The sequence below is a fragment of the Drosophila biarmipes genome, chromosome X (assembly GCF_025231255.1).
Source record: "Drosophila biarmipes strain raj3 chromosome X, RU_DBia_V1.1, whole genome shotgun sequence".
Classification (NCBI taxonomy): Eukaryota; Metazoa; Arthropoda; class Insecta; order Diptera; family Drosophilidae; genus Drosophila; species Drosophila biarmipes.
In genome coordinates, this window is record NC_066611.1 from 9,771,048 (window position 1) to 9,792,980 (window position 21,933).

At 43.6% G+C, this 21,933-nt stretch overlaps 3 protein-coding genes across 7 annotated transcripts; all 3 read left to right on the forward strand.

The window, feature by feature from the left end:
* Positions 1–370: 370 nt before the first annotated feature.
* On the forward strand, positions 371–9,124 carry LOC108023958 (NCK-interacting protein with SH3 domain). 4 transcript variants are annotated; one of them, XR_007764014.1, is made up of 11 exons: positions 371–478; positions 816–1,344; positions 3,453–3,742; positions 3,805–3,954; positions 4,011–5,210; positions 5,366–5,563; positions 5,631–5,739; positions 5,794–6,003; positions 6,377–6,549; positions 6,610–6,898; positions 6,954–9,124. XR_007764014.1 is itself a non-coding variant. In XM_044093636.2 (10 exons), the coding sequence occupies exons 2-10, from the start codon at positions 1,341–1,343 to the stop codon at positions 6,799–6,801; spliced, it is 2,526 nt and encodes an 841-aa protein (XP_043949571.1). In that variant the 5' UTR covers positions 371–478; positions 816–1,340; the 3' UTR covers positions 6,802–9,124. The 4 variants fall into 4 exon arrangements, 3 of the variants coding, with proteins under 3 accessions (XP_043949571.1, XP_043949572.1, XP_016949151.2); XM_044093636.2 differs by having other exon boundaries at positions 6,610–9,124; XM_044093637.2 differs by having other exon boundaries at positions 816–1,326; positions 6,610–9,124.
* A 424-nt stretch (positions 9,125–9,548) lies between these two features.
* LOC108024018 (ubiquitin-conjugating enzyme E2 H) lies at positions 9,549–16,135 on the forward strand. Of its 2 annotated transcripts, none has more exons than XM_017093779.3 (2): positions 9,549–9,792; positions 13,493–16,135. In XM_017093779.3, the coding sequence occupies exon 2, from the start codon at positions 13,771–13,773 to the stop codon at positions 14,320–14,322; it is 552 nt and encodes a 183-aa protein (XP_016949268.1). In that variant the 5' UTR covers positions 9,549–9,792; positions 13,493–13,770; the 3' UTR covers positions 14,323–16,135. The 2 variants fall into 2 exon arrangements, with proteins under 2 accessions (XP_016949268.1, XP_043949036.1); XM_044093101.2 differs by lacking the exon at positions 9,549–9,792 and adding an exon at positions 11,388–11,541.
* Positions 16,136–17,987: 1,852 nt separating this feature from the next.
* On the forward strand, positions 17,988–20,583 carry LOC108023902 (uncharacterized). Its single transcript, XM_050888341.1, has 5 exons — positions 17,988–18,044; positions 19,119–19,768; positions 19,822–19,945; positions 20,009–20,368; positions 20,426–20,583. The coding sequence occupies exons 1-5, from the start codon at positions 17,988–17,990 to the stop codon at positions 20,543–20,545; spliced, it is 1,311 nt and encodes a 436-aa protein (XP_050744298.1). The 3' UTR covers positions 20,546–20,583.
* Positions 20,584–21,933: the final 1,350 nt, after the last annotated feature.

Consider the following 21,933-nt stretch of genomic DNA (forward strand, 5'->3'; position numbering starts at 1 on the left):
ACAGGGGTTTCTCTGCGGAAAGTAGACTAAAATAGCTGAAAATGCAAGATTACAAAAACGGTTATAAGTTATAACTTACAACCAACTAAAAACAAAACTTTATATATGTGTGCCACAGGCAAAACATTTAACCAGAAAATTTGCTAGCATTTAAATTACCATTTTTGTAACGAGAGCCCAATTATTTGCTTGCCCTTCAAAACAGTATTTTTATATACACCACCCTACTGTACGGTCCACCACAACTTAGTTAAAATGTATTCAATGCAAGTAAATAAAAACGTTTTGCTAAAAACCAAAGGAGAAAGCTTTTCATTTTTGAATTTAGGCGCCAAGTTGGCAGCCCCGTATGACCAAAAATCGATAACGATAACAGACCGGCATGCCCCACCTCTAAGCTGTAAAAAAAAAACAAAATAGCGAAATAAAAACAAGTGATTGGATAATGTTTGTTTGTTGATTCCGCGGACTTAAGTTGGTAATTTAATAAACACTAAGCTAGAGTAACTATGTAGTGGCTATTTTGGCGTGGCGTTATTAGTTGCTGGCTAAAAACCAAATATAAACAAACTCTAGGCAGCCTTAACCCTTGTGTGCGTGTGTGAGCGGGTGTCTTGCGGCTTTTTTTCTGGGTGTGGAAGAGTGCCGTTGCAAAAACCACATACACCTACCGCTGTACAGTGAGCACTCGATTGGTTCAAAGATTGTTTAGTAAAAAATACTCAAAATATTAAAAAAATTAAATTGTAAATTTAAGTTATATATGAGTTTGATAAGTGCCTAATATTTGCTTATATTAACCTTTTTTTTTATAGTTCCGTTTATCGAGTGATCACGCCATGCCCCACTTCGCCCCCCTGCCCTGCCGCGCCGGCGACAAATAGACAGTGGAGCAAAGGAGACAAAAACAAGTGCATCGCCTCTGGCGAGAGCAGCATCATCGTACATCGTACACGTTTCGCTTCGCATCTCGCATCATCGAAATTAATCAAGTGAATTTCACATTCACATTCGCGTGCTGCTGCCAAAGGGAACAACAACAAGTGATGGCGCAGCGAAAGTAACTGTCGCCCGAAAAGGACATCGAGCACAAAGGAGAAGAAGCAGAGCAGGAAACACGCCCATCGGCAGGACGAAAAGAAGACAACGGCACACACACACATATGCAAATACATGTGCCAACGTCCTTGGCTCGTGGACGTCAAGAGGAGGAAGTGGAGGAGGCAGCAGGACGAGGGATAGGTGACGTCTGAAACAACAAACAACGGGAATTCACTACAGCAGCGCAGCAACAACAACAACCGACAAACGCAATTACAGTAAAAGGTGCGCCCCAAAAGATGGGTAAGTGGGCGGGGCGGGGCGGTCCGGGGGCGGGCAAATTCTCTTTTCTTCACCTCCTTTTCTGTTGTCCCCATTGTCGCATTTCCATACATTATTTCCGCTTTTGCCCTGTGACTGTGTGTGTGTGTGGGTGCGAGTTTGTCTGTGTGAGAGTCCAGCAGGTGCCTTTGACAAGTTCCGGAATCATTAGTCCTCGAAAACGGTACTTTACAGTTAGGGGATCGATGTAAGATGAGGAACGGGCTAAAATGTTTTTGAAGGATATACCAAATCCTTTGTTTTGGATCCCTAGTGATAGTTTACATTTCTATACTTTGCTTATATTCAACATTTTAAATATCAATCAATTTAGTTATAATCTATTAAATATAAAAAATTTAAAAGATTTTTATCCCTTTATTTTGTAATTATATTTCTGCCCAGCAATTTATTTTACTCTTAATTAGCTACATAACTGCTTGAACCTCATAAGTTTTGTAAGCGTAAATAATTATGTATTGTGATCTAGTTCATAATAATTTTTAAAAGATGTAACCAGATCTTATGTTTTGGTTACCTACTTTTAATTTTCATACTCTGCTTGTATTCAATATTTTAAATATCCATATAAAATATTTAGTTATAAATTTTAAAATATGGAAAATTGAAATGATTCTTATAGGTAATAATCATAAACCTCTAAACCTAAACCTATTAGCCTAAATAATTGAAATGGAGTTTGAGCTGTTTTAAGATCTAGTTCATTTTACTTATAAAAAATAGTTATATTTAAAAGTCTGCGTGTGTAAACAGAAAAGTTTAAAGTAAAGCAAAACATTCGTATATTTCAATTTGTAGCAAAATCTTAGGCATATTTATTTAAATTTGTGATGATTTACTAGATTTTACATTGTAGGCCCCAAATGTGTAATATTACGGTTATTAGTACCGTTACTTGGCTAATTTATGAACCGGTTCGCACTGGCAAGGACATTCCGAGAGAGAGGGAAATGCGCGCGCGTGGAGAGAGAAATCTCAAGTGGGCGGGGCTGTGGAGGGGCCGCTGTGTTTTGAAACGGATTTGTCCGTGTTCAGATTTTCACACAAAGCAACAACAAAGGCACACAAAGAAACATTCCTATAAGATTTATTATTAAAATATGAAAACATTTATTGATTCCAAAAATAATAAAAAAAATTCGTGGGTAGTAGAGGTATTCGAACTCCGCCTCTTTTTACGAGCTTTTAAAATTAATTTTCATTGTTTTTTATTTTTGTTTTATAAATGATATGTTGAGATTTTCACACAAAGCAAAAACTAAGGATCACAATGAAACATTTTTATAAATGTTACCATTTTTTATTTAAAAATTAATAAATCATTATTTTGCCTAAATATAATAAAAAAAATTCTTGGGCAGAGGTGGGAATCGAACTCGGGATTTTGTTACAAGCTTTAGGACTCCAACTTGCAATGGTATACATGGTTTTATTTTAAATTAATTACAATATATTAAATTAGAAGATAGAATATGGTTTTTACTACTACCATTAGAAGGTTTTTTTTAATGTCCTGAATAGGTTCTTTTCTGCGGTGTAGCTGGGAGAGTGGAGCGCGCAGAAGCCACGTGGCTCTCTCGGGCGTGTTTGTGTTTGTGGGGAAAACAATGTAAGCTGAAAAGGATCAAAAGCGCAAGGCGTTGTTGCAGGACCAGAAAGCAGCGCACAAAGCAGAAACGGGAAAGGCAGGAAAAGCGAGCGAGCGCCAGTGAAATATGAAAATTGCATTTTCCTCTTCCTGTGTGGGGGCGCTCTATTAGGAATCCCATCAGCAGGCGTATCCTGTGCCGCGGCTGTGTGCGTGAGTCCTGCGGAACTCTGTGCAGTGCGGTGCAGTCGCAATTCCTGCTGGGAAAAATTCGCAGGCCAAGAAAAAGTCAGATCCGTCGGCAGTTCGCCACTCGGCCCTCGGCAGTGAACTTTGATTTTTTATTTAAGTTCAGCGCCCGCTGCACTTTTACCCGCATCTCTTCTGTGAGTGCCGACGCCCTCAACTGGGCGATTTTCCCCATTTTCCACTTTGAAATTCAACTCAAATGATGCGTCCCTCTGTTTGATACAAATTTCAGCGACAGCAGAGGCAGCAGGAGCTGGAGAAGGCGGAGCAAGTGGCCCCAGTGGAGCAGGAGCACCAGGAGCAGCAGGAGGCACTGACATCGGCTTGGGCATCGGCATAGGCATCGAGATGCTGAAGGCCCTGTACGACTTCCAGGCGGTCTATCCCAAGACCATTAGCTTCGATGAGGGCGAGTACTTCATCCTGTACCAGACGTCCGCCCGCCAGCGCAATTGGTGGCAAGTGGTCAGCATGAAGGGCAACATCGGCTTCGTGCCCTCCAATTACGTAATGAAGATTAAGGTGGGCACACATTTCTCGAATAAGAGGTCAAACGAGTTACTAACCGCCCAAAAATTGACCAGGTGGAGCACGACTTTCTCATCAGCTTTCTGAACTCCTCGATAGAATCGCTGGAGAAGTGCACGGACCATGAGATCAATGGCATCATGTCCAAGGACGAGCTGCTGGACAGGCTGCGCGAGAAGAAGCACACCATGGAGCGACTCTACGCGGTGGGTTTATAGTGCATGCACCAAGAAAGCCATCTCAATTTGAACACCCCTTTCAGGAGAGTTCCGAGCGCGATGGCGACTCCTCGCTGTCCTACTCGCAGAGCTACAGCGACAAGGGCAGCCACCGGCACTCGCATCCCCATCCCACCCAGTCCCAGACGCAGCTCCATTCCCAGCACCGCCAGCACAGTCCACCGCCCAGCGGCAGTGGCGGTGGCCCCCAGCGCCTGGACATGAGCAAGAAGAGCATGTCCAGCCCGGCGGTGGGCTCTACGTGCGGCGCCCTGCAAAACCAGGCCATGATTGAGTCGCCCAGCATGGGCAGCATGCAGTTCCAGGGCAGCAGCTGCACCATCCAGACGCCGCAGCAGCAGCAGCCGCTACCGCCAGCGCCAGCGCCAGCTCCATCACCAGCTCCAGCCACGCCCACGGCGGCCGCAACGAGCAAGGCAACCGTCGGCGGGGATGTGGCGCAGGACAATAGCATCACGTCAGAGCCCTCGGAGACGACAACGACCACTACGACGACCAGCGAGGATGTGGTCACCACATACAAGGAGACCAGCCAGATGAGCACCAGCCAGCAGCACAAGCCGGCGAATGGCAGCACTGCCTCGGCATCCATTTCCGCATCCGCCTCGGCTTCGGCTTTGCGCAGCAGCGGCGGCAATGGCCATGGCAACGGCAACGGGAGCACGGCTGCCCGGCACCAGGAACTGCAGCAGGAAGAGGCGGACAGTGCGCCGGACAAGTCGGATGATGCCAGCGCCGTGCCGAGTGATGATGGCTGCCAGGCCAACGGCGACAGTGCGGACAATAGTCAGGCACTGGACAGCATCGATAGTCCTTCGCATCGGCAGCGCGGTCTGAGTCTGGGCAGGATCGAGGAGGGAGCCACGGGCGGGGGTCAGCTGAAGGTTGAGTCCTCCGATGTCTACCAGATTGTGGACGCACTGCGGCGGAACACAAACCTCAGCTTCGACCTCTCCTGCGAGGCGTTGCGCGTGGTGCTGACCAGCCTGGAGCAGCTTTACAATGGGGCCATCAATCCGTACCTGGAGGCAGTGGCCGTCCATGTCACCGGCAAGGTGGCCACGCCCAAGGAGCTGCTGGGCATCACGCACGACGCCAAGCGGCTGCAGTACCTCTTCGCCCAGCTGGCCGACTGCAAGAACGACACGGAGCAGCGCACCTGGATGCTCTACGAGGACGAGGAGGACATCATCCAGTTCCTCGAGGAGCTCGTCGAGATTCTGGTGAGATCTAGCTCATGGCTTTGTGTATAGGTTAGGATTCTGTTAAATGTACTAAAGGAAACTTCTTGATTTTGCTCAAAAGTAGGCAATGTTTTAGTAGCGCTAGGGATTTATCCAGATTAACTAATATTTGTATCGTAAATGATCCCCCACAGATCAACGCTGATGAGAGCATCAGTTGCTACGAGATGTCCTGCGATCAGTACCAGATGTTCATCAACCTGGTGCAATACTATCAGATGGAGACGCGCTGGTCCATCAAGCGGCTGCTGCTCAAGACCTTCACGGCCGCCTGCCATCTGGACTACATCATTGTGGACATACTGCTGACCTCGGTGCTGCCCCTGGAGATTGTAAGCAGGAGCGGGGACATGTCAAGTAGGGGCTCGCCATTTAAAATGCATTGCTTTCCACTTCCAGGTGGAGGACATGAAGACGCACTTCGCCAACCTGGATCGCTTCAAGCAGCTGGTCAAGATGCTGACCATCATCTTCTCCCTTGGGCAGCCCATGCCGGTCAATCATCAGGGTGAGTTCTTGGCACTTAATATCTAGTGAATGGATTAACATTCATATCTTGCAGACTATTTGGGCGTGCACTTTGCCAGCTTTCTGCTGGAAATTGTCGAGGGAAATAATCCGGAGCTCCTGGTGGACATGGTCATTGCCTTGATATTGGCCTTTAACCAGCAATTCAGCGATCATACCTTCAATGTTATCATCGAGGGCATGCAGAACCTGCCCTCCGCCAAGGTGTTTACGGAGAAGCTGCTGCTACTGCTCAATCGAGAAGGTGGGTTTGGAGGCTTAAGTTCAAAAATATTTTAAAAAGTACCCTTAAAGCAGTACATATATCATTTATTAAGTAATAGGTATATATTGATTATTGATTAATTATTATTAATTTTAAGCAGATGATTTCGTATTACACATTGTGTTAATAGATCGAGTGTGTAAGTTTCAACCCTTTGGTTTTACAATATTCTAAGGTTGATATAGTTAATATATCAAAAACAATTTGTTTATTAGGATTTGCTTTTTTTTTTTTTAATACCTGAAGTAATAAATAATACTTTCAACTTATTAACAGATAATATATCATCTGGTGGTTAACTACTTTATTTTATTTTATACAAATATTAATTACGTTCTTAAATTCCCAACAGATGATCCCACGCGCTTGCTAAAGCATCCTAACGAGCACATGAACACGGTGCTGCGGATGTTCATCGACATATTCAGCCACTCCGATACGGCGGGCATGTTCTACACGAACGACATCAAGGTGCTGATCGATATAGTGGTTCGCCAGCTATCCGACTTGGACGCCGGCAGCTCGGTGAGTCTGCAGAAATCCAATAAATCAATTCGATTACTATAACAACCGGTTTGTTTACAGACGCGACCCTGCTACTTGGAGCTGTGCCGCCGCATCCTACGCAACACGAACTACCAGGAGCACCAACACCGCAAGCACGACCTCATGAAGATCTTCACGCGCATCTTCTGCGAGGAGACCGAGTGCAGTGCCTCCGACCAGCAGTTGGTGCGGGAGATAGCCAACGAGTTCCCGCAGCTGTTCAAGGCCTAAGGAGGCCAAACCCCGGTAAAATCGAAACCAAAGTACGGAGGGAAACCAAAATTGTAAAGCGTTGCTAGTGAGGCGAGCCGTTCCAAGCGAGCCAACCGTAAATTCTTAACTTATTTTAGATTTGATCAGTGAATTGTTGCGCATTTGTTTAGCGTCTCGGTCTCCAGATAGCCCTCGTAACTCAGAGCCCAGAACCCAGAAGAACGCGATTCGAAGGGGAACACACACACGGCGACTCTACATATATCTTATGAACATAGTCTGTAAGCAGGACAAATGTACTAGTTGCATGTGGAGTAGATGCAACCTCATAGAGCGGATACCCAATAGCGATATCTGCGTACCCGTAAACGTCTAGACGAAGGAAATGGAATAGTATAACACTAAATTATCCCCAGTTTAGGATGATTTCACTAATTTAGAATTTAGCCAGGGACAATTTTAGCCAGAAACAGAAACAGAGTCGGAGATCAGCCTCAATTTTAAATTTTTGTAGTTATAATTGCCAATTTATTTGGTCTTCAAAATTTTGACAACAAACAAAAAACGAAAAGAAAGAGCGTTAACGTTCGAGGAATAAAATATTTATAGCCTAATTATACACCTATAATGAAAATATACATTCATGGCAAATGCGAATGAGACGTTAATTGTAATCTGCAAGTAAACAATTGAAATATTAACGATGTATGACTAAATATTTGCAGCTAGCAAAATCCAAATCGATTCGAATGTAACGAGCATATAATGTTAAATTTGTTTATATAATCTATGAGGAGGAGAACTAAGCCGAACAGGAAATCATTGACAATTGTTAAAGCTCAAATACATATTAATTGGAGGCTAAGCAGGCTGGAAATTGATAAGAAACGCTCTGCAGAAGGCATTGAAAGTAGGGACACCCATTTGCATTTCTCCCTCGCTAAGAAACACACACACACACACCCAGTGGCGTAGGCATTCAGGGGTTAATTCTGTATTTACTTAATTTATTTTATGTTTTAATTTCCCTAAATATGGAGGTTGACCTCTTGCGTACGCCACCTTTTCTCTATATCTCTCTCACTACTTCTCAAGCGAATAAAGCAAATTTCCCAGCGGAGCCCTTGAAAAGATCCTTACTTTTAGTTATATTTAAGGTAGTTTGAAAACACTATACTCTACTTTATTTTAAAGCAGTTATTTTGCATTTGTACGTTATTTAGTGAATAGATTTGGAGGGGCCCAGGAAACCCCGAGCGTTGTATTTATTGAATAGAGATCCGCTGGGAAGGATTATATCTATCTCTATATAGACACGTACACTCATCTACAGACATAACTAGTTTTAGACAGACTTCATTGGCCTTTCTTTGTTATTGTTGCGTCACAGTTGTCCGACTAAAAAAACAACGAAATTAAAATAAAAAGTAAAAACAAGGAAGTAAACACATTTTAACCCAGAGTAGCAATGAGACAGTGAACATAAGGGCGGAATCACATTTGATCATTATTTTTGATTGGCCTTCGTCACCCAGCTATCATTCCAACTTAATAGAAGCCACTAAAACGCAGAAGCAATAAACTTTTTAAGTTATCACGCACGCCAGTTAACAAAAAGTGGCTTTGGAAACACTGCCTGTAGCATAGGAGGGAATTTGAAAATCGCTTGAGCCCGGATTCTAATAATAGTTAATGTAATTAAAAAATTGTCGATTTTGCATAATATCTTATGTGATTTTCCCCTTGGACTATTGCGATCTATTTCCATGTTTACGTTTGAGAGGTCCTCATTGTTCTGTTGTTGGAGCAACCCATTTGAGTCGAAGCATTTGAATCAAAACATTTATCAACTTACATTGAAAACTCCCCTTGGATCCTAGTTTGAAACCGAAAATTCGAAACGCCGCTGATGCATGGGCGAATTTAATTTGCCAAGTCTCGTTAGAAAAAAGGGATATTTACAAGCAGTTATAAACTAAACTAAATCAGAAACTAAAACCAATATTAACCACAAATTGTACCTTTCGATTTTGAATTTAAATAACACTCTCGGTAATTGCAATACAAGATAAAAACAAAATCAATGAGGCAAAGAGTACACGAAGCTACAATAAAAACAATTAATGTTTAAAAGTACTACGTTAACAAAAACAAACACGTTTTACGTCAAGCAAATAGAGCTAATTTAAAAGATTGTTAACCTCTCATTTTTAACACAGAACAGAGATCCTAAAAACAGAAACCAAACAGATTACCAGTTTTAATAAGCGCATTCAAAATGTAACGAAACGAAATTGCAATTGTAAGAAACGAAAATAATAAATAAAACAATTCAAGTATGTTTGATGGGTGTTTAACTTTAGGGGAAATCCATCTCAACGAAAGTCCTTAGATCCTGGGGAGTAAATAGCGAAAAAATAAGAAAAGGAACACAAGTGTTTCGAATTTAACCGTTTCGAAATTTCAAAAATGGCGCTCAAATAACGGTCGAATTATCGATTTATTCGCAAATATTTTTAAGATAAGTTTGTGCTTTCTTACTAAGGTGTTTCATATTTTATTTAAATGATGGTTGCACGAATTTGAGAATGAAAACCATGTTGTCTTGGTTATTCAGGAATATCCTAAAATATTGAAAAAAAAGTATATCGATACACAGATAATTTCCCAAAAAATACTCCGATATAAATATTTATTTTTGCAAAAATATCGCTATCGATACACTGGTATTTTTACATATATCTCCTCAATTGCAACGGTCAGGAAGGCTTTGGTCTTTTCACGGGAAACAAAACAAAATTAGTCAACTGATTGGAGAAGTGGTGTTGCCAAGAAAATGAACATATTACGGTGATCAAACGACAATGTGGTGAAGTATCGCAGCCTGAGAATCGACGGCGGCCGCCAGCCAACAACAACACCACCCACGAGCAACAATAACAACTAAAACGGGAGACCACTGCAAATATATACACACACCAGGAGAAATCAAAATAAAAAGACGAAAAGGTACAGAACATACGGCGGGTGTGTGGGTGTACGTATGATTGTTCGATGAAAAATAGAATAACTGCATTTAATAATATCACGGACATCAGTCAGTACGTGTAAGTGTGTGTGTGCGTGTGGGTGAGAAACCAACAACAACAATAGCAGATTGACCCCCGCACAGCTGTGAATGTTTTTCATGTCTCTTCTTTGTCTCTCTCCCTCACGCTCTTCTAATTTCGCATTTTACTTGCCCGACTTCAAATTCAAACTTTCAACTCTTATTTATCGCTATTTTCGAGAATTCACCGTTGATCGAAAGCCCTATGCTATGTGCGGGTGTGTGGAGCTCTTTAACTCCCGTTAGTTGCAATCTTTTCTTTGTTGTGCTATTGCCATCCCTTTTGCGCACCACCCTACCCCACCTACCCGAAAACTACGCACTTTGCTTTTGCTTTGGCCTGCTTATTGCGTTGTGTGTTTTCGCTTCTCCTTCTCCCTCTGTTTTGCGTTTTAAAAGTCTTATCAGCACGAAAATTTTAAGTGTGTTGTTCAAAAGCAAAGTAATGAATTAAAAGCGTTAAATTTTGAACTATCGACAAATTGCTACCGTTTTATTACCCCTCCGCCAAGCACACACACACGCAGTCAATGACCCAATACGACTGTGTGTGTGTGGGGGAGGTTGCAAGGAAGGCAAACACAAAGTCTGCAAAGATGTCTTCCCAATTTTTGACTTTGGTTTTGATTTTGCCTTGGAACCCTTCGTTAAACCGTTGCATTTGACCTCGTTAATTCTCCTCCTTCAATTGCTTTTGCTATGTATTTGTATATTTTGTTGCTAGGCTCCACACATACACAATCGCACGTGTGCAATTTTGAAGGGCATCGCCACTTCGGCTTTTTGGTCTCTCTCTTGCCCATCTTCCTCTCTCCCGCTATTTCCCATTTCTTTCTCTAGCTTCTTGTTGTTTTTGTGGCTTTGCTTTGCATTTGCTGCATTTTACAGCTGTCGCTGTCCTTGATTATAGCTTTTCTTTGCCTTGCTTTGGGGCTCTCTTTTCGTCTAATTTGTTGTTGCACATCGCTTTTGTTATTATGATTTTTCTTTGAAGGGGGGCCACTACACTGAGAACAAAATATATCCGGAATGCTAACATACTTTTCTGAGGCTGGCTTTTACTAAGAGTATGCAAGAATATATTTTTAACTAGGTTTATATTTTTGGAGCCTACTTTCATTTTCTTTAACTGACAAATTTAAAAGCCTTAAGACGCTTGGAACCTAAAAGCATGCCATGAATTTTGACTGGAAGTTAGAGGACAATATATTTTTCGAAGCCTTCTTTTAGGCGTTTCCAAAAAAGCGCCTTGGAGTAACCATGTTTCTGCATTTAAATAAAGGTTGCTGTTTTTTTCTGTGTACTGCACTCAGTAAACTCTCTCTCCGCCCCCATACCCGACCCCCCGCCCCACCACTCTCTCTCTTTTGCGCTTGCTCTCCTGATTGTCGCTCTCCGCCTTATGCTGGCGTCGCTGCCGCCGTCAGATGCTCGCGAGCTCCAACGTGCGCTGCTTTCTGCTTTTCTGCTTTCTGCTTTGGGGGCTCGAAACTCTGTTGCCAGTTAATTTTCAGTAACTAGTTGAAGTAGACAACAAAACGAGCGAAAACGAAAACACACACTCGCGTATGCAGATAGCTGTGCATAAGGGAGCAGGAGGGTCGCTAACAACAAATATCATCGTCGAGAAAACCCAGCATTAGTTGCAAGTAAATAACAGGTTACCAACAAATAAACCATATATATTCCTAAAGGAATGTAAAACTATACGTTTACGCGTGCTTTGCGACAAGTGTTTATGTAAAAGTTTTCCCTAAATTCTCGGTGTGCCCCATGGTGATAATCAAAAATGAAGACATTCCCATTATAATAGAAAGAGGGAGCTCTCCAAGGGACAACAACAAAAGCGTCAAATTGCAGCTGACTCTCAATTTTTTGTTTTATTTTTTGTTATCCGCTTGTTTTTGTTGTTGTCGCTGGGGCTGCTTTTGTTGCTTGGTGATCTTCCATGTGCATGTGGACGCATCACAAGCGCACACACGCACACTTGCACCTCAAAGTCTTGCACAAAAGCAATACAAATGACAACAGAAACAACAACGACAACGACGGTAAACAGTATTACTTCGCTCATTGCGTACAGTAAAGCCACGGAAACGGCAACAACAACAACAGGCACAGCAATTCTCCTCAACACACGAACGACATACAGAAATCGAAAGAGAATTTCACAATTTGTTAAAGTAACGAAGCCAAACCGTGGCAGAAAGACAGAAACGGAAAGACTTTTGATGTGGGGCGGCCGAAAGGAGAAAGAAAGAGGGGGAGCCAGCACTCACACACACACGAAGTGCAAGAGAGTAACAGCAGAATTAGCTCATCCCAAAGAGTGGAAGAGTGGTTGGAGAGAGGGAGAGCCGTAGAATGGGGCACAGTGGGGTCAATCGAAATGCCTATTTTAAAATAGCACGTCGTGCTGGAGGTTTCACTGTGTTATGATAAGTTCTTATTATTCTGAGTTCAACTTGGTGTGTCAAAAGCTTTTTCCAGAAATCGCTTTTAATATTAGTGATAACTTTTCAGAAGATCTTTTGTTGCTTGTGTTTTATTTGGTCAGAAATGTCCTATATTTTTGTTGTTTACAATTTTTAAGATATAATAGTTGCAATTTTTAGCCCCACTGTACATTTGTTGATTTCAAGATTGCGGTGGGGCTGCCTCTCTTGTGCTCTCTCGCTCTCCCTCTGTGACTTTCGAGCAACAACATTAAACAGCTGAGCTTGTTTGAAAACAACAGCCACCCAACCAATCAACTGGCCAGCCCAAAACTCCCCTCTGCCACCCCACTGAAGGGAAACGGAATTGAAATTGAAACTAAATCGCCAAGAGCAAGTGAGTGGGGAGAGCGCTAGAAAGAGAGATGGGGAAAGGGATTGGGATTGGGATTGGGATAGAGCATAACGGTATCCCAAAAGTATGCAGCATAAATCCGTTGAGCAAATCCATTTCGAAGGACAACGAATTTTGCAAATGGCAATGACGTATTAGAGAGTGAGCGGGGAAGAGACTGGGAGAGAGAGAGCGCGCGCGGGAGTGGGAGTGGGTGGATTTTGGTGACGACGTCACAGATTGCTGACATAGTTTCCTCATTTAGGCCAAGCAGCATGTGCATGTCGTGTGTGAGTGTGTGTGTGTGTGCAAAGGCACGAGATTCGCTGGTGACCCACATAACCATGAATATAAATATATATGCTGCATATAGATAACTCAGAAGGTAACTCGTCCTCCTCCAGATCGTATCGCCCACCTTGGCGCCACGGTCCCACTTGGCAGAGGGGAGCTTTTGGCGGATAAACTTATCAGTAGATTAACAAAATCTGTAAAAGTATCTCAGTTTAAGAATATGCATTTCTCTGCCAAAAAATAAAATATTTAAAAAACAAACATGTTTATGCAAGTAAACAGTAACATGATTTAAGATAAGTTGTTAATCAATCAAATATTTATTTTAAGAAATCAATTTTAAAATGATGTGAAACCATAGATATTTGTATTATCATTTTAATACCTACCCCAATAGCAATGTTTGGCCAGGGGACATTGTACAATTCAAATAACCTTCACGTGGCTCATCCTTGTGTCCTTCAATCCTATTTGCAGGCAGCTCCCGTTTTGCTCTGGACGGTGCCAGTGAGAGTTGACGAATGCGGAGCAGTTCGAGGCAGGCGGAGGAGCAGCAGCTGGCCAACCGGAAGCGGAAAGCGGAAGCAACACAATAGCAATATATAAAAGGAACAAAAACCAACAAACAACAAACACACCGCCTTAGCCTTAGAGAAAAACAACGAGGAGACGACCACTCCACACCAAATCAAATCAAAACCAATCAAATCAAAAGCCAGACAACCCCCCCAGTCCCCCAAGAGAAAGCCAACAAAATGTCCTCGCCCAGTGCCGGAAAGCGACGCATGGACAACGATGTGATCAAGCTGATCGAGTCGAAGCACGAGGTGACGATCCTGGGAGGCCTGAACGAGTTCCACGTCAAGTTCTTCGGACCCACGGAGACGCCCTACGAGGGCGGCGTGTGGAAGGTGCGCGTCTACCTGCCCGACAACTATCCCTTCAAATCGCCGAGCATCGGTTTTGTGAACAAGATCTACCATCCCAATATTGACGAGTCCTCCGGCACCGTGTGCCTGGATGTGATCAATCAGGCCTGGACGGCGCTGTACGATCTATCGAACATCTTCGAATCGTTCTTGCCGCAACTGCTCACATATCCCAATCCGGTCGATCCGCTCAATCGGGATGCGGCCGCATTGTACCTGCACGAGCCGGAGGAGTACCACCGCAAGGTGGCCGACTATGTGCAGCGGTATGCCACCGAGGATGCGCTGCGGGCGGCGCAGCAGGAGCGGGAGAGCAGCGACAGCGAGTCGAGCATGTCCGACTACAGCGAGGATGAGGCCAGGGACATGGAGTTATAATATCGGTTGGACCGCCAGCCTACGGAACTACCGCTAACACTAACACTGACAACAGCCTAATACAAATGCTTTGAGACCCCATTGCCCCTGCCCCCAACCGCCCCACCCCCCTGCTCCACCTCCTCTCGCCCCATCCCCCCATCAGTTGGCGACGGAACAACAAGCAACAATATATATATACATCTCTATATATATATATTATAATTGATAAATGATAATTGGATTTTAAGATAGAAAGTGATTCGATGATGGCGTGTGATGATCTGCGCACACACGCACATACATATAAATATATACATACAATATATATATATATATATATATATATACACTCTAATGTAAGCAGAAAGAAAAACAAGATTTAAAAAACTCTTAGTTTAGCCATCAATAGCTGATAACAACAAACAAAAGTCTAAAAAGGATTGGAGCAAGGATCGCAACAGATCGTAACAGATATATAGACCACAGCAGAACCGAACCGGAGGAGAACGAGAACAAATATGGATTAAATACACAACAGATAGCAGAGAGAAACGCATAGATGCAAACGCAATTAAAATGGTTATAGTAAGTGCACACGCAATACGAAAATGACGCAAAATTGCTTTTGGCCTTGATCTGGCATTAAACAGACGTCGATGCCCGTTCTTTAGAGTTTAGCAATCGAGTAACAAGTTGATAGACAACGTATCGTAAACACATGTACCACCACTGCATCAAGAAGGACAAGATTTTTGGCAAGCCCTCACCACACACGATAATAACCCAATAATCCAGGGGAGGAACCCCCAGTTGCCGCTTAGGTCGATCGACGAATTGTGCGTTCTGTTCTCCCCCAGCTTTATGTGTATGTTTGTTTTCTCATTTTGTTTAATTGCGTAGTCGTTTTTAATAGGATTTTTCATTGTCAGCATATGTAAGCGAACAAGATTGTGTATTTAGAAATTTTTCAATTCAGAACACCATCTGACTTAGCAGCATTGTCCCTGCCCAAAAACAAAACAGTGTAAAACGATCGAAACTAAATAGAGTTAAATAGAAAACCAAGACAAATCCTAGAGGAAGCGTTCGCATACGATTGCGTGGAAGAGACAGAATAAACGTTGCAGTTCTTTTTCTTGTTAATTAATATTATTGTACGGTTATTATGTAATATTTTAAAATAGGATTCGAATTGATCGTGTAATTAAATGCAATAATTCTTATGTCTAACTTATGCCACCCGTGTTTAAGCCAAAACCAGCTCTGTTTTTTTTTTCTATTATAAAACACTTTGCTTTAACCATGTTTACTTGTTTATTTGTCATCGCCCTGTCTCTGTCCTCTAACCATCTCCCTCTATCTCCGTCCTCCGATCTTGCTACCAAATTGTTTGGCCAGTTGGAGGACTGTGGAGGATGCACTTAGGGGGCGTGACTCTTAGAGGGATCTTAAGTGAAGTCAAATGAAAGTGCAGACGCATATTACCGATCTACTGTACTATGTACTAACACTATAACAATACTTACGCCTAAGTCGACAAGCAGAATTAATGAGTAATCTGATAGTTGTAAATAAGCTACACACAACACACACCACACACACCACACACACACTAAACGTATATACATGCCGATATCTATCAGGACACACAATAATTAAAACGTAATTCAAGCAATCGGAGTGGGCGGGATGTGAGGCCCCTGGCTGAAGGGAGACAAAAAACGAGTAAAAATAGTAAACGCAAGAAAATAAAAATAAATAAATAAAAAAACATGTTACAAACAAGTGAAATCTAACAAATAAAAAGAGGAAACGAAAGAGAAGAAAGTTACGCCCGTTTCTTGGCCTTGTTTTGTCAATAGTTGGTTCTTCGCCTGGCACCGCCCCCCAGAAGGCGCCCCGCAAATCCGAGGGGCTGCGGTTGCTCTGCTCCCGGCCCAGGCCCAGGCCAACTGACGGGGCCTGCGGATTGTCAACGCCTTGGAAACTGGCGGAGAGTTGTTGATTCCTTCTTCGCCTTTTTTCTCCGTATCCTTTGTTTTGGCCCAAGGGCCGAGGGACACGGTTTAACGCTCCTGCGTGGAGTTAATCGGGCAATCAAAACAACAGCGGGAGGAGTCGGGAGCCAGTAGCCAGGAGCCAGGAGCCAACATGGGTACCTATATCTACTTTAAAGATCTATAAAACAAAGGCCAACAGCGATTCGTGTCTCCCCGTGTGTGTGTTTGTGTGCATATCCTTGTGTAGCCTTGTTTAAGCCTGCAGTGCAGTCCTGTGCCGAGTTGTAATTACTGCTGGCATAGCATACTTTGCAGCGCCCCCACAAAGTGCACCGAGTTGCAAATAGTTCAACGCAAGTTGTTCCCCGGCAGTGCAGCCCAAATTCCATTTGAGGTCAGAAAGGGGCGAGTTGCTCCGAAAAGTCGAATCCTTCGATGTGCCACGGAGGCCATGAAATGGGCCTTTCAACCAGAGTCACTTCGGCTTGTGATGTAACTGCAGAGTCCCATTGGACGCTCTTGGACAGCCAGTAATAACGCTCCACCCTTGGGGTTCCCTGCAATGTATGGGATACTAGCAAAAATCAATAGAAAGTTAATACTTATGTGTAGCTAACCCATTGAAAAGGGACTGGAAAGTGTCTTACTCCTTGAAGTTTGTATGTGTTTTAAAGTGCATTCATCAGGAATTATTCTCAATATGGTTGTATAAAAAATAATCGTTGGAAAGAAATCAAAAATTCTGAATATAGCATTTACATAGGTTAATTGTAATATTTTAAAGTATTTTATTCATTAGGATTACTAGTCAAGCCATGTCCGTCTGTCCGTTCGTCCGCCTGTCCGTATGAACGCCCTTTTACTCCCTTAAGCTGAGTAAGGGGTATCTGATAGTCGAGGCACTCGCCTATAGCGTTGTTTCTTGTCTATATTCCCCCTTCGTAAACAATTTTCCGAGCTTTGGACCATATAAACTTTATAACCTGGTAGCCAGTAGTACTTCCATCATATGTATGCACTTAGACTCACCTTGGAATATTTACAAGCCTATTCCGAACCCAGTCGCTGAAGTGGTGCCCCTTCAGTCTCGCGATTTATTATTCTAATTGGCCACATTAAAATAATCGTTTTCAAACGTAGGCAAAACTGGAAAGTTTTAATGATTTTGAAATTGGCCAAATGACACCAATTATTGTAAGAGAGTCCGTGTCCTTGCTCGAGGAGCTCCCTTCGTTGGGCTTGCGAATCGCGACTGAGGCCAGCACTTTGAGGGATTGGCCAAAAACACAGGCGAGGACCAAGCCCGTCCAGGAGCCCGCCATATGTAATTGGGGGTATATTCTGCGCCCGCAGGAAGTTGCATTTTTGGCATTTGGGCGGAGCGCGGCTTGATGGACTGCCGGGTCCAAACATGTTTGATTTGTTCGCCCCATCCGCGAGTGGTCGAGTGTGGGTGGCGACCCCGGCCGGGTTCGTGTGGCAACCGGGCAACCGATATCAACAAATTACATGAAACCGTATGCCGTACATAGGAACGGGTCTAGACAGTCTGTTCTCAAGGGCCCAAAGCCCGAACCCCCAGCCCAAGCCCACAACCAAGCCCAAATGTTACCCCCCGGCGGAGCAAATGGAAATGCTAATAAAATTATAGTGTCTAGGGCGGAGGCGGTCATAAACAGACAGATGGATAGGCAGAAGGGCGGAAGGGCGACGGACCCCTATGCTCCCCTACTTATATGGGTAATCACAAGATAATAACATTTTTCTCAAAGGCAGCACGACACAGCGATACAAAAGGAAGCAAGCCGAAGCAGTTTGAGCGCAGATTGAAATCAAAGTGAACACAAAAGTAAATGAATGCACTATAAGAAAACGGGGTATTTCATTGTACTTTAGGCATACGATAAAGAGTTTCAAGGGAAGTAACATGTTTATGTGGGTATAGAAAGATATTAACCCCTCCCAACTTAAGAGAACGTGCATTATCGTCTTATTTCGGACTAAAAGATCTGTATGGATCCAAGTATTCCAAATTTTGAGGTTATGGTAATGATAACCATTTTAAATAATGTTATAACTCTAGTTCCTATACAATGAAAGGGGTCAGGATTGAATTAAAAATTGGAATTGAAAAATTAGATCTTCTATTTATTTTTCTTCAAAGATATTAAAAAAAAAAAAATCAATAGAAAAAAAATGTACTTAAAATCTTTGATGACAAGATCAACTAGATATTCAATAGTAAGTGAATTTATTATTTTCACCATTGAAAATTGTGAAAACAATGATAAAAATGATTGAAAAATATAATCTTCGATTTATTTTTTTTCAATGCAATCTAAAATTAATATTAACTATTGTGGTTACAAAAGAAACAGTGCGCTTGAAAATTTCCGATGATTTAAGATCAACTAGATATTCAAATAATACTTAATTAAGTAAAGTAGATATTGAAAAATGATGTTTGACCTATCTTCCTTCGAAAAGACTTTGATAATGGATAAAAAGGGTGAGAAAACCGGAAAATTTCAATGATTCAATATCAACTAGATATTCAATAGGTTACTACCATTTTCCCCCATGAATATTGTAAAAAGATATTGAAAATTTAGTCTTCGATATTTCTTCTTTCGAAAATACTCTTAAATTGATAGAGAGTTAGGAGAACTAAACTATAGTGATTGGAAAAGAAAAAAATTAGCCTGAAAATCTCAAATTACCAACTTAACTTCAAGTTATGAACTATAAAGTACTTCGGAACTTTGTTGTATCAGCTTACTATTGGTTTCTCCCAGTGCATTCGAATCGAAATAGCCGGCTGAAACAATTTATGGGCAGAATGTGAACGCTATTACCCATTTCGACGGGCCCCGCCTGGGGACTGGGGCCTGTGGTGGGGATACGGATGTGAGGGGCGCATTTGCATTTCAGGCCTTTTGTTTGCTCTGCGCCACATATAGTACACACTTGAAGGGCTTTTCTGGCCAAACTCCGGCGGGAGTGAGCGTGTCGACTTTGACACATAAAGTAGGAACCCAGCCAACCAGCCAGGCGGCCAACCCACACAGATACCCAGACACGCACCCATGTAACTGGCAATTTTCGGTTGCAGGCAAGGCGGGCGCCGGCAAGGGTCGTTCGCCAACACCGACACCCAATCGCCAGGATGGTGGGGCAGCCGCTGGCACTGGCGGCGGGGGTGCTGGCGCTGCAGCGGCACCCACAGCAACTGGAGGCGCCGCTGGCGTCGGCAGATCCACACTACATGCCAACAAAACGATACTGAAAACGGTGTCCGTGTTCCTCGCCAGCGGCAAGCGCAACTCGAGCAACCAACAGTCGAAGGCCGCCGCGGCTGCCTTGCAGAACAAACGGCAGCAGCGCCAACGGAGGATGGACGAGCTGAGCGGCAAGGTGAATCCCAAGCTGCTGGACAGCCTGCGCAAGAAGACGCGCTTCACCAAGTGAGTACACAGAGAGTGCACAATGCCCTACTTAAGAAATGGCGCCCAAACAGGGACGAGCTGGATGCTCTGTGCCGCATCTACCGCAAACTGGTGTCCAACTGCCAGTACGCCGCCAAGACGCTGGCCTCCAGCTCCTCGAGTGCAGCAATTGCCAAGCCGCATGCCGCTGTGGAGGTAAATATTGCTACTAATCCTTGAAGATCCCAAAAAGTGATCTTTAAATGCCACATAACATAGGGCATCGATCGCATTGTGTTCCGCGAGCTGTTGCACAGCACCTTCGACATCGTCACCGAGGAGATCCTGATGGAGCGCATCTTTTGCAGCTGGGACAAGGCCCACGAGGGATTGCCCCTGCGCCTCGAGGGTTGGCTCATCGGGCTTTCGACCTTTCTGCGGGGCACTCCGGCGGAACGGGCCGCCTTCTGCTTTCGGGTCTATGACCTGAACACGGATGGTTTCATCACCAAGGACGAGATGTTCACGCTGCTGAGGAACTGCCTGATCAAGCAGCCGCAGGACGAGGATCCGGACGAGGGCGTCAAGGACCTGGTGGAGATTGTGCTCAAGAAGTTCGATCTGGACAAGGATGGCAAGGTGAGTGGGCAGGGGTTGTGAGTGGTAGGTTCCTTTGAGTCAATCCACTGATTCCAGGTTTCCCTGGAGGACTTCATGGGCACCGTCACCGCCGAACCGTTGTTAATCGAGGCCTTTGGCCAGTGCCTGCCCACGGACAGCGCCGTGGTTTCGTTCTTCTCCACGCTGCAGGTGTGATCTGCATCTGCTCCTATAGTACCCTTTAACTTGTTAAATCTACCTATTAAATATAATAATATATGGTTTTTCTGTGACTTTTGGAATAATATTTGATAGCCTTTATATGGAAGCTTTAGTGGACCATCATAACTTTTTATTCAAAAGTGATATGTATGTATGTACGCATGACCTGGTGACACCGAATATTATTCTATGTTTTGGAATAATATTTGATACCCTTTATTTTGATGCTTCAGTGGATAGAAGCATTCGTCGCAACATTTCGTTTAAGAGTTATTCCTGTTATTGTGGAAGATATGTAAGTGTCATGTGTCACGCATGACCTTCCAAATTTGTAAAACCACTTACCCGATCAATAAGATTTTAGAAAACTTCATCACGCTTGAACTGGTGAACCCATACAATGTTCCGACTTTGTAAAATAGGTGATATGGTGAGTTTTAGACTTATAGGGGAAATACATGTAAGTGTAGTGGTTCTGGAAGTGGTGACCCCAAATATTAAAACCCAACTTTATTAGAGAGAGGACCTGGTGGCTTTTAGTACTTCATCTCGCACAGTGTTTCAGTTCATTCATAGCTGCTCCAGTTATAATCAGATATATGGCTAGATACTGGTCATCAGTCACACCTGAACTGGTGACCTCGATTAATGACAGCCAGTGGTGAAGCGGGTTTGATCAGTGGACACCGTTAAGACTAATTGCTGCATCTTGTTGACTGGGGAGACCCCGACCCACGACGGGGTGCAATTTATTGTCGCTAACCTGCAATTGGCACGTACACGTATCCCCACTTGGCCTGTTCCGGAGACTGAGACGGAGATGGATGCTGCGGATGAGCCGTCAAGGCGTCATATTTATGCAAGCGGCGGGCGAAACAATACGCCAGCCGACCAGTCAACCGGTCCGGTAATGCGAGCTAATTTATTCGATTAGCCAGCCGCATCCACAACGTATGTGCGGTGCATGTGTGCCCCCGACTACAGCCGCCTGGATACAGACGCCGACTGGCGGATTGTCACGAATCTCGTTCATCTATTGAATGCATTCATGCAACGCCCAAAGCTTGTTTTGTTTCATTGGGTTTCGCTGGGCCGCCTGACCCCCGGGCATCCCCAATGGCACATGGCGCATGGCGAGTGGAAGGTGGACCGGATCGGGGGATAACCGGAATGAGTGCAGCATGCTATTTGTCCAAGTGTGCCCAAGTTCGCGTAGCCGGAAAGGAAGCCGAGTAGCTACCAAAAACACTTACATGTGCCCTATAAGGTTTTCACCTACTCTAATCCTAACGTGTTTTCTTTTCAATGATCATTATAAGCACCTTTCCTCGTGTATTTCGCTTTCAAATATCATATACAAATATATTTGCTAAATATTTTAC

Bases quoted from the DNA above. Each gene is read 5' to 3' on its own strand.
- LOC108023958 (XM_044093636.2), top strand. The intron at 3,743-3,804 runs GTGGGCACACAT...AAAATTGACCAG, and splicing joins ATTACGTAATGAAGATTAAG to GTGGAGCACGACTTTCTCAT. The intron at 6,550-6,609 runs GTGAGTCTGCAG...GTTTGTTTACAG, and splicing joins ACTTGGACGCCGGCAGCTCG to ACGCGACCCTGCTACTTGGA.
- LOC108024018 (XM_017093779.3), top strand. From the start codon at position 13,771: ATGTCCTCGCCCAGTGCCGGAAAGCGACGCATGGACAACGATGTGATC.
- LOC108023902 (XM_050888341.1), top strand. From the start codon at position 17,988: ATGGATAGGCAGAAGGGCGGAAGGGCGACGGACCCCTATGCTCCCCTA. The intron at 18,045-19,118 runs GTAATCACAAGA...GAATCGAAATAG, and splicing joins ATGCTCCCCTACTTATATGG to CCGGCTGAAACAATTTATGG. The intron at 19,946-20,008 runs GTAAATATTGCT...CACATAACATAG, and splicing joins AGCCGCATGCCGCTGTGGAG to GGCATCGATCGCATTGTGTT.